This window comes from Diachasma alloeum, unplaced genomic scaffold (genome assembly GCF_001412515.2).
Source record: "Diachasma alloeum isolate Michigan unplaced genomic scaffold, Dall2.0 Dall_scaffold_00289, whole genome shotgun sequence".
NCBI classification, from domain to species: Eukaryota; Metazoa; Arthropoda; class Insecta; order Hymenoptera; family Braconidae; genus Diachasma; species Diachasma alloeum.
This window is the reverse complement of record NW_021680428.1, coordinates 963,375-974,897: the sequence shown is the minus strand read 5'-3', so window position 1 is coordinate 974,897 and position 11,523 is coordinate 963,375. Positions and strand designations below refer to the sequence as shown.

The 11,523-nt window shown below is 37.3% G+C and overlaps 1 protein-coding gene across 6 annotated transcripts; it reads right to left on the bottom strand.

The window, feature by feature from the left end:
* Nucleotides 1-728: 728 nt before the first annotated feature.
* On the bottom strand, nucleotides 729-11,468 carry LOC107039029 (glycine-rich cell wall structural protein 1.0). 6 transcript variants are annotated; one of them, XR_001460932.2, is made up of 6 exons: nucleotides 11,356-11,468; nucleotides 9,605-9,628; nucleotides 8,643-8,985; nucleotides 5,878-6,535; nucleotides 4,612-4,671; nucleotides 729-951 (listed from the first exon to the last, which is right to left on the bottom strand). XR_001460932.2 is itself a non-coding variant. In XM_015258461.2 (6 exons), the coding sequence occupies exons 2-6, from the start codon at nucleotides 9,623-9,625 to the stop codon at nucleotides 936-938; spliced, it is 1,092 nt and encodes a 363-aa protein (XP_015113947.1). In that variant the 5' UTR covers nucleotides 9,626-9,628; nucleotides 11,356-11,468; the 3' UTR covers nucleotides 729-935. The 6 variants fall into 6 exon arrangements, 4 of the variants coding, with proteins under 4 accessions (XP_015113947.1, XP_015113945.1, XP_015113946.1 ...); XM_015258461.2 differs by having other exon boundaries at nucleotides 5,884-6,535; XM_015258459.1 differs by lacking the exon at nucleotides 729-951 and adding an exon at nucleotides 2,589-3,506 and having other exon boundaries at nucleotides 5,884-6,535.
* Between the last annotated feature and the right edge of the window lie 55 nt (nucleotides 11,469-11,523).

The following is an 11,523-nucleotide window of genomic DNA, read 5'->3' as shown; positions in this document are numbered from 1 at the left end:
TATCAATAGCACTGCGTAACCTTGGGGTGAGAGAACTCTGACGTTTGATTGCTGATTCATTCTCTTCATTCTTCAAGAGAAGGAGATTACGCGGATTTTTTTATGGAATCGAGAGCTGAATTTCCGCGGTTTTTACGTAGTTTTTATTAATCTTTGGGAACCCAGGGCTGTCGCACCAATGCCGACATCTGTGGGGAGATTCTGCCGGTAGTGACGCTGTTTGACCGACAGAACGAGCATTGCGGGAATTTCAAAGTGATGGGAATTTTTTATACAATTTATTTTTTGTGGAGAAGTTATTGAAATTACTTGTCGACTTCGGAAAAATCAATACGTGAAAAATTCCACAATTCTGTTATTTACTATTCAATTTTTTTTACGGACTTCGTCACAAGAAATTTTGAAAGGTTGAATTTAATGAGTTAAGGGGAACAGAATGCCGCTAATTTTCCAATTTTTTATTTATTTTTTATTCAAATTTTTTAGTAAATTTAAAAACTAAAAAAAAAATCATGAATTTAATTTAAAAATTAAATTCATGATTAATTTAATTTTGAGATTTTCAATTATGATTGTTACAATTACAGCGCGCTGTAGCGCGTTCGGTCTCGTTATTTAAAAAGTAGGATAACACAATAAAAACGAGTAAAGCAATAAATAAAGAAAAAAAAAAATTCAACGGTCAATACAGAAGCAAGGGGTTAAATATTAAATATCAATACGAAATGTATTTCTACCATGTTTTTTTTTTCATTTATTTATTCATCAATTGTCATGATTACTCAGAGTATTTTTCCAGCGTTCACATTTTCGGAATCCTCTCACGTGGAGACATTCACCCTCTGGAACCCCGAGATCAGCTCCACAAAAAATGGTCAATTTGTTTATTTTTTTTTTCAAGTACCTGAGTTCATCTCAGTGCATCCAATGTCTCCTCATCCTGGCTGCCATCTGACAAAAAAGCTTTGTTAACTCATGCCTTAAATAATCCATTGAAATAAACAGTACATAATAAAACGCACGTCCGGCCATTAACTAACAAAGATGAATCCGCAACGATTTCGTTAATCATTTGTACATCAATGTTTGTTAGAGAATTTTTTGTTCCTTCAGGCCTTTCTCGCCGTATCGCACATGTACCAGAAAATAAATAATGAATAAAAATGTTGCTCTTGAATCACCAATACTGGAGAGTTTGTAAGATGTATGATTGCAATAATGCGAACGATAGTGTAGATGTGATTATAAACACAAGTGTAGTTGATGTTAAAACTGAAAATAAATGCGCAGTGTTTCTCTAATTAAATGAAAGCAATGGGCGCACGCACGCTTCAATAACATACCTTCAATGAGATTTTTTAATCTCTTTTTCGGATCACAAATCGCCGGTCCTCTACGCAATACGCATTTGTGGCGCGCGTTTTTCGGCTAGTCGTGGTAACTAACATTAGAATGTTCATAGATAATGGTAAACACGAAATTTTTGGAGAATTTGGGAGTGAGGGGCTGAATCATGAGAATATTTGTGACATTCAGTAACAGAACGAGGAAATTTTCAATTCGTAGCGTTTCCCAGAAAATTGCGTCGTTTTTTTTGAAGACTGAAGCGCCTCTAGAGTGGAAAAAACCGAACCCTGAAGTGGAGAAAACTTTGTGCTGGAATTCTCGGCCAAAATGAGGCGGAAAAATCTGAAAAACGGCCTAAAAAATTTGTTCTTTTTGTAGAAATTGGATGATGAGAGTTGAAGATGATCTGAAGAGTATAAATAATTTTTAAAATGGATTAAAAATACGAGGTGGCAGCGACGCCATCTTTAAAGTCTCTTGGCAGAGGGAGGGGGCATCCAAGATGGCGGCGCTGCCACCTGGCATTTTTAAACCTTTCCCAGAATTATTCATCTGCTTCAAATTCCTTTTAACTCGGTTTATCCACTTAATAGAAATGAACAATTTTTTTGAGCTATCGTGCAGATTTTTTCATTCACTTTTGACTGAGGATGAAAAAAACTATTTCCTCGCGTTTGATTAGTTTTGACGTGGATGTCTATAATTTTATTGCGCAAGATTTTAGGAAATAAAATCACTCTTTTGACAGCGCCATCTATCGGAATTCTATAAAATTCTAGATTTTTATTAAAAATTCGAGAAAATTCTCCGGTATTCTGGAAATTTCTCCGGCGTTCGAGAAAATTTAAAAAAAATCTCTGGCTTTCTAGACAATTCGAGAAAATTCTCAGTGCTTTTCCAAATAATCTTGAATCCTCTTGAAAATCTGAATAAAGAGTCAAGTAGCAACTTCAGGAGAATTTTTAAATCTCGAGGAGAATTCTACCTCTCAACAATAATTTTGCCGTCACTAGGTCCTCTAAAGCAGAAATTTCATGTTCCAATAAATGTCTATATGCTCAAAAAATGCAAAACCCAATTCTCGGTCCCAAGCCCATCTCGTCAGCATTTCTCTCTTTCAAAGGAAGGGAAGAGAAAGGTTCATCATGGGGTCAATATAAAAAAAAATCAATCAAAATAAATGAAAAATTTGACACCTGTGCGCCCACGGATGACTCTCAACGAACGCAACAAGACCCTTGTCTAGTCTACTATTCGGTCATTTATTCATAATTTTTGTGCTACACATGTACAAAATTCCATTGTTTTCCACATTAAACCTTGCTATTAATCCAAGGAACCACTGAACTGAACAATTAAAACACTCTTTCAATCCTTATTACATCATAAAAAAGATCATACAGCTTTGTTTTTTAATTTCTATCTGTTACAGCGCACATATCGCATTAATTACGTGAATGTCTAAACTATTGGGGACAATAAACTGTCTTCTATCCTATCATATCCGTTATCAATAAAAAAAATGAAAGCTTTAATCCCTCTTTCTGTCAATCACCATCGAATCCTCTTCTTCAAGTTCTTCGTCCTCTTCATGTTAAAAAACAATTATGCTTAATCGATCTAATTTCAATCATATTTTATTATTTTCAATTCAAAGTTGAACAGAAAGTATTGTTACAGCTTCATCGCGTAATGCTCACTATTTTAACCAGGATTAACCATTCTGATACTGCCTATACACTCAAATACGTTGACTTAATGTACCTTAATCGCTATTTTTTTTTTCATCGTAAAAATTTTCACGGTTCGTATCGTGGAAAATGGATCTGTACCGTTGGTTAAATGTATTACTTGTTGTTTCAATCATTCAGGTGAACTCAGTGTTTACAGTATATTCTCGCCAGACGCAGGACAGTCCTTCGATATTAGAAGGCAGGACGATGAGGCATAGGAGACATTTTTTTTTCGTCAAAAAAGTTTTTTTTTTTCAGTTTCTTCTTATCATTTTTATTTTTTCGCATCCTGACACGCTCTCCGCTGACAATTATACAGGATAAATGCCATTAACGGTGCGCGATTATTTATCGTCTTTTAATTAATTTCGAGGGGGGTACACGCATTAGTACCTCGGGGGCATTGCGTCTGCCGGACCTGGGAAGCTAAAATAGTAAAAAATGAGAAAATAATTCACATCGCTTTCAGGATTTTTATTTATGGTTAATGGAAGGTTTTGGGCGCTAGTCACGCAGTGATTTCGAGTCAATGGAAATCGAATGTATAAGATGTAACGTTTTTAATTGTTTTTAATTGTTGTTGATCAGTAGAAATTTCAAGGGGAAATTTCAGTAGTGAAGTTTTTTAAGAATATCTCCGAATCTAAGGGAGATATCGAAATTTTCGTAATAACCTTTTTTGTAGCCCTCAGTTTTCTCTACGAAAAAGGTCATAACAAAAATTTTGCTATCTCCGTTAGATTTCGAGATATTCATTGAAAACTGGCCAATAGTCAAAATTGGTAAATTACGATTGAATAGTTCTGCAGGCGAATGGCAAAAGGAGTCGGTTGTTTCACGTTTTGTTGAGTAGTCAATCATCTCGTTGAGGAGAATAAAAATTATCAAACGAAAATTGAATTGATGAATGAATTCTGAAAATTGAATTTAAAAATCAATCACATTTTACCACTCGTCTACTGAATCAAGACTGATGAAATCCCTCATCACAATCTCACTCAAGATGACTCTTTCCATCGTGAAAAAATAGCAATGACAAGTTATTTACAACGACAGACTCGACTCTACGTCAATGAAAATCCTAAATAATTAAATTTACGCATTAATCTAACGCAAATCGTGATTGGAGCTCTCAGACAATAATCGGCCGGTTTAAATCGCATTATGACCGTTGTTGTATCGCTCGCAACGCTCGAACGCTCGCTGGCTCAACGCACATACGCAAGGTCGCATTAACGAGCCTCAAATTTATAATTATCAAAGCAACTCGTCAGAATTGGACAGATAAAATGGGCAATTTGCACTGATAAATTGGTGAATTTCACTGACTCATTACTGGAATATCACAATACGTTACACCTTATACGTCAATTCAGATATCAAGTGTTTCGTTGTCGACGACAGAAAGTTTCTTTATTTTTTCGAAAGTAACGATAGTCGCGGGAACGACGGACGCACTCAACTGCGCTCGTAAAAAATGTGCGAAATAAAGGAATAATGAAGTTCATTGTAATTAGTGGGTTCAACTTACCGGCCACCACCACCGCCGCGGGGTCCGTAGGCGTCTGGCCTGTCATAAGCTTCGGTATAACTTTAAGAATAAATAAGGGAATTGAGTATTTTTTGGAGAAACACTAGGTGTGAAGTGGTAAAACGTAATTTGGGAGTAAATTCTTTATCGTTTTTGGAATTTTGCTTTCGAATTGATAGCATTCCACCCGTCAAATCCAAAATTTACTATTTTTTTTTGTCACGATAACTAATTTAGAAGCGAAGCGGTAAAACGGTTCAAGTCGACTTGGCCCTTGGCTGAGTTTTCGGGGGATATCTCCGAATCTAAGGGAGATAACGAAATTTTTGTAATGACCTTTTTTGTAGAGGGAATTGAGAGCTACAAAAAAGGCTATGACAAATATTTCGCTATCTCCCTTAGATTTCGAGATATTCATTGAAAACTGACCAACAGTTGAAATCGACTTAAGCTATCATTTCGACGATAAAAAATAATAATTTAAATGAATCCAATTGTCATCTAAAATATTCTTCTCAATGCTATTTTGAACGAGTTCGATCATGAAATGGATTTCATCAATCTCAAGTCAAAACAAAGTTGTAATAACGTAAATAATTCACAAGATTCATTCGTAATAATTATGTTATATTTTGATTTTCCCTCGGGGGATCTTTTGTATCTCAGGGAAGTAATAAATTGCTTCTATTCTATTCACTCTGTTGTTGAAAAAATTTATTTTGAAACCAATATTCAAGGAAATTCAATGAATCATTGAATTAAATTAAAAATACATCATAGAAATTCCATTCAGAATAAAATTGCCAATTCATTAGCAGAAATATATCGATTATATTGTCCCAAACCAATTTCCCACTTGAGCCCTATCCATCGACATCAACTAAACTCCAATCAATACGTCAATTTTAAGAATAAACTCAAGAAGAAATATAATTGACCAAAATACAAAATGATAAACGACATAGGAGAGGGTAAAATGGACACTTGACTTTGTTAAAAATATTCATAACTCAAAAAGATTTATCAATTGAGCTCAGTCTAGGCTCATCACAAAGAGGAATCATTGTTTTTCAATTAAAAAATAATATTATTCCATTTCATGAACAATTCAACACGTCATAAATACTTCAAAAAAAGTGAAGTGTCCGTTTTACCCTACCCTCCCCTACGATGAAAGAGAATGATGTGCAAACCCCATCTGTCCTGAATTCACCTCGACCAATTCCATTTCACCACTTCACAGATAACTACTAAAATGATAATAACAATTACCCTCCACCAACAGGTGGGTAACCCCCACTGGCGACGGAGCTTCCAGGTCGTCTGCTGAACATATCAGTCTGAGGTCCAGGCCCACTGTTGTAGCTGGGTGCTCCGCTGTTGTAAGAGGGCCCCCCACCCATAGTCCTGCCATACTGGCCCCCATCGGAGTACCCAGACCCATAACCCCCAGACGACACAGTCCCCCCACCATTGCGCATGGGCCCAGCAGCGCTGCGATCGTAGTCATTCCTCTGCGTGTAAGGATCAGCAGCCCTGCCACTGCCAAAATTATCGCCACGTCCGTAATCCCCGACCCCAGGAACTCCGCGATTGAAGTCCCCGCCCATTCCACCGCCAGACTGGAAGTTTCCGTAGTCAGATCGACCGCCGAAGTCACTGGGTCGACCGTAGTCACCACTTCTGCCGTAGTCGGATGTACCGCTGGGCCCGTAGCCCCCAACGGAACCCCCCGAGGGCCCGTAGCCACCCCCACCCATACCCTGAGCCGATGAGCTGTAGCCTCCCATGCCACCTCCACCTACCCCCTGGCCGTAGCCCCCTCTGTCCCCGTAGCCACCCCCTGGCCCACCGTAATCACCTCCACGATCTCCGTAACCACCACCTCCACGGTTACCGTAGTCGGAGTAACCCCCGCCACCCCCTGAAATTGGGGAATTCAATGGTAGAGATCAATTGAATTTTCAGGGATACAGTAGACTCCCGTTAGAGTCACTCTTTATATACGAAGGGGAAAATCTCTCGAAAATTAGTGGACCTTCTCACCAACGCATGGGGCGTATCGAAGGGGGCACAAGAAAGTAGAGGGAAATACTGAAAAAGTGGTATCCCGTACTGAAATAGTATATTCGCCGAGGGCTGCCAATCACACGAGCTGAAAATTCTGTAGTGAATTGGTAAACTAGGATAAGTGCATTTCAACTGAGGACAGTTATCAAGCGATATCTCGTAAATAAAAACAGATATCAAAATTTTTATTAGAACCTTTTTTGTAGAGGGAGATGTGGGCTACAAAAAAGTTTTTGACAAAAATTTCGATATCTGTTTTTATTTACGAGATATCGCTTGATAATTGTCCTCAGTTGAAATGCACTTATCCTAGTTTACCAATTCACTACAGAATTCCTGTCTCACATGTGTCGAACAATAGTTTTTGACAGTGATGTTACGTTCAGCGAGTGGCGAACTGTGCCTTTTTTCGTTTACTAGTAAACGAAAAGACTTTTCGTTTACGAGTAAACGAAAAGGCACTTTTCGACACGAGGTGAACGTAGCAGCAGTGTCAAAATAGTATATTTCGTTACGAGTGCGGAAAAGAGTTTTTTGGCGAGTGGGAGGTTTATATCACGAGTCGAAGGCGAGTGATATTATTCCACGAGCCAAAAAACATTTTTTCACGAGTTACGAACAATATTTTTCATCACAATGTGGCGGAAATTGGACTTTTAGGCACACGGAGCGTGCCGAAAAGTTCATTTTTCGTCACAGCGTGATGAAAAAGTGGTTTTTGGCGAGTGGGAGGTTTATATCACGAGTCGAAGGCGAGTGATATTATTCCACGAGCCAAAAAACATTTTTTCACGAGTTACGAACAATATTTTTCATCACAATGTGGCGGAAATTGGACTTTTAGGCACACGGAGCGAAAAGATCACTTTTTGTCACAGCGTGATGAAATAGTATATTTCGTAACGAGTGCAAAAAAGTATTTTTTGGCGAGTGGGAGGTTCATATCACGAGCCGAAGGCAAGTGCCGAAAAGTTTATTTTTCGTCACAGCGTGAAGAAAAATTCATATATGGCCCCCTAATTTTTGTGAGTCGTGCACTTATTTTTCATGCGTTTTCGCCCTTGTGGGCCCGGAGGGGAAGCCGATTCCGAGAACACGACGTTCTGAGAACTCTACCCCCACTCTACTCCCAGGTGTAGCTCCAATTTCTCGGAGCTACGGTCGATAAAGGCAAAATAAGAAATAAGAAATTCGAGTATTTTTACCAGAGGCAGAGGTATATGTTTTGACGGACCATAACACGACTCTTCGATATCTGTGTTCGGACGAAACTACATGAAGAACGATTCGAAAAAATGAATATTTGTATCAGGAATACAGAGAACATTCCGGGGAACTCAACTACGGAGCTCGATTTTTGATTAAGTACTCAGTTTTCCTACGAAATGCATTTATTTCATTTCTGCTCTTCCGAACATTTTAATTTGCATTTTAGTTGACCAATTGCTTTGTCATTAACCAAATTTTCATCAATGCATTTTTTATCTGAATGCATATTTTTTTTGCCAGGTAGAGATCAACTTTTTTTTCCATTGAAAAGTGTCAATGGTCACATTAACCCTTTTTTCGTATTTTTTTTCTTCACACATCCATCATTCTCTTTACCTAGCCCCATTTAAATTTCTTATAAATTTCTAAATTTTAATTGGGTTTATCGTAAACTATAAATTAACTTCTCTAATTATAATGATGTAATAATGGGGATGAATCAAATAACAACGAAAAAAATAAAATAATTAAATATACTACAAAAACAATTGAACGTCAAAAGTATTCAGTGTTCAAGTCAAATAAATTTTCATAAAACAAATATAGAGTGAAAAAAATGAAAAATTGAATAATGAAAATGAATAAAACAATAAATAAATCAACTGAATTTGTCACCAAGAAAATTGAATGCCAAAATTATTCTTCTACTTGAAGTTTTATTTTTAAAAAAATATAGAATAATTTATAATTACCTCTGCGATCATTGTAGGGCCCTGGCCTGCTGTCCCTCCCGCCATCCCTTCCTCCGCGCCCACCCCTCATCGGTCCACCCCGTCTGTCGTCCCTCCGTCCACCCGGACCGCCCCCTCGCGATTTTCCAGTCGACTGCTCGACATTTATCGTAGCCCCCTTGAAATTCGTATTGTGAAGAGCTTTGATAGCTGCTGCCGCGTCCTCCTCACGCGCCATGTGAACGAAACCATAACGATTCATGACGTCACACTCCGTAACTTCCCCGTAACGCAGGAATAATTGACGTAATTCATCGCTGCGACAATTCTCCGGTAGTCGACCCACGAAAATCTTGGTCTTCCTCTTTAGAGTGGGAGAAAGAGAAGTTATTCGTCATTCATGATGGAATTAATTCCATTTTATTAGTTTCGTCAAATTATATTAATGATATCAATTCATAATTAAGTTATCCATTGTATCAATCCCAATTTTTTAATATTCTGCGCATTATTTAATACAAATTACTCATTTTTCAACTGATAATAAAGAATCATAAAGAATGATAATGAAATTTAGTAATAAATAAACGAAACGTGTTGAGAAATAAATCAATTCTCAAAATGAAAAACGTTTTGACAACTGAAAAAAAGGATTGAAATGGACTAATTGCTTTGCTAGTTAATTTCCTGCAAAAACAGTCTCTTAATTTCTTCTCATCAAGAAGAATATTTCACAAATTCTTCGAGTTCAAGATAACTCCTAAATTAAAAAAAAAAACGAAATGAATTCCTCGAATTCTTTCAAATTGTTCCTTTGAAATCGACCACGCGGCCTCAATAATATCGCACGGTGTCTGTTCAAGAATCAATTTTATCTAGCTTCCGACAATAATCATCCTCCCACAGACGTAGGAAAATTTCAATCATGCCGAGCGAAAAGAGAAAATTCAACAATTGAAAACATAATAAAAAGCAGTTCTTACCGGCATATTCGAGGTAACCATCTTCTGAAACAAATGAAGAGGAGAGATCTCTATTAACACTTGATCAATCACTCCGTATCTTTCATAAAAATAAACCGTCGAGAGATAAATCACGCGATACTGCACCGCGAAAAACGAATGGGAAGTGCTATCGACGAGATTTCTTGCTTGCACAGGAAATAATTAAAACAAGTGAATCCACTTCCCCGACGAGTTTCTCGTCTCAGGAGATTCTTCACAAATTCAGCACCAGATTTTTTTACACTTGGTAATTTTCAAGTTGCGATTTTTTGTTCAAACAAGGGTTTTATGAATTTTATACATTTTAATTTTATGGATTTCATGAATTAGAAGACCTTTTCCCATTATTTTCAAGAAATATAAAACTTTTCCCGAAGGATTTGAAATCTTTTAAAATTATTATGTGGTAAACTACTATTGTTTCTAGCATGTAAAATAATATAGCCTCAAGTTCTAACTTTTGTATTCAACCTATATTTTATAAATTTCATGAATTCTATGAATTTTATGAATTCCATAAATTGGAAGACCTTTCCAACAAAAATTTGAAAGGTCTATCTCTTTAATTTCTTTACAAGTCAGAAATTTATTCTTCAATTTTTTTTTGGTACTTCATAAATTAATTTTATAACATTCTTATTAATTCATAAATTCATTAATTGTTTTGTCCTAGAACTTTGGCCATTTTTTTCGCCATTTAAACTCTGTAAGTCTGAATTTGAATCTTCTTGATATTGAACCGTTAGAAAACATTTGAAAACCGCGAAAAAAAATCAGCAAGTGTACTTCTGGAGAAAAATTGATGAAATAATTAGAAAATTTCAATTTAAAAAAATCACATTTTCTATAAAAAATAAATTGTCCACAATTTTCCAAAAATCATTTGTCCAAAATCGTCAAAAATTTATTCATATTCAGAATTTTACCAGAAATCCATTGCATGTCCAACAAATTAAACTTTCCGAAAGTTTAAACAATTTCAATTATTAATTTGCAAACAACGAATGATTAAAAAAATGATAATTCCGTACAGAACGTAATTTTAATACCGCTGAATACTAATAATTTTCGTTCAAAATTTTGACGCAATTCAACTGACAAATTTGATGATTGAAAATGGTTGAATCTAGTCTAGTCTCCACCAAACCGTAAAAGCAACTCGAATATCCTCCATTCGTAAATTCATGGACAACGTTTGGCACGTTTTCATCTCACCCTAGACAGCCAGCATCATAAAGCCACGTTGCCGTGTGAAATGGTTATGTAATACCCCCTGTTTCCACAAAATGTCTCTAAAACAATCTGATGCATGCAACAAGGAGTCCCAATCCAAGCGTCCAAAGGTTGAGTAATGACTAGACTAGAATATTTTCCAGGAACGTATCGGGGTGATTACAAACGCAAATCAATCGTGCGAACGCTCCCAAGGTCTCGCGAGACAATCGGAGCCCCTCGAAACCGGATTATTCGCAGTTTTACCCTCCGCTGGCCCATTTGCCGCGCGATTAATTAATTAGTCAAAAAAATTGAGAGCGCGGAGTGAAAAGGGTGAAGGAACACTCGCTGAATGGAAAAAAAATCAGAAATGCGAGGGAGGGAACGCCGGCGCGGCGGCTCGCGTGTGTCGCATCAGAGCAGAATGTAACAATCGAATGTATTTGGACAACAAATTCGGTTGATGGGAAATTAATTTATTATCGGTGTGCGGGAGTGGTGGCAGTGGTACTTACGTTGTTGGACGACGTTTTGCGGCGATGGGAACGAAAATAAAACGGCTCTTTACACAGTTGCAGACGCCTGAGGGGAACGAAAAGCAAATGGCGTGCGACGCGTCTGTCGAGGTGTTAGGGGAGGGACTGGTGGTGCGCGGAGCCGCCGGAAGGGGCGGGCGGGTTGAG

Excerpts from the sequence above, each read along its gene's own strand:
- LOC107039029 (XM_015258459.1), bottom strand. The coding sequence starts at position 9,625 with ATGGTTACCTCGAATATGCCG. Across the intron at positions 8,986-9,604 it reads TGGTTACCTCGAATATGCCG|AGGAAGACCAAGATTTTCGT; the intron begins GTAAGAACTGCT and ends CCCACTCTAAAG. Across the intron at positions 6,536-8,642 it reads GCCCTACAATGATCGCAGAG|GGGGTGGCGGGGGTTACTCC; the intron begins GTAATTATAAAT and ends CCCCAATTTCAG.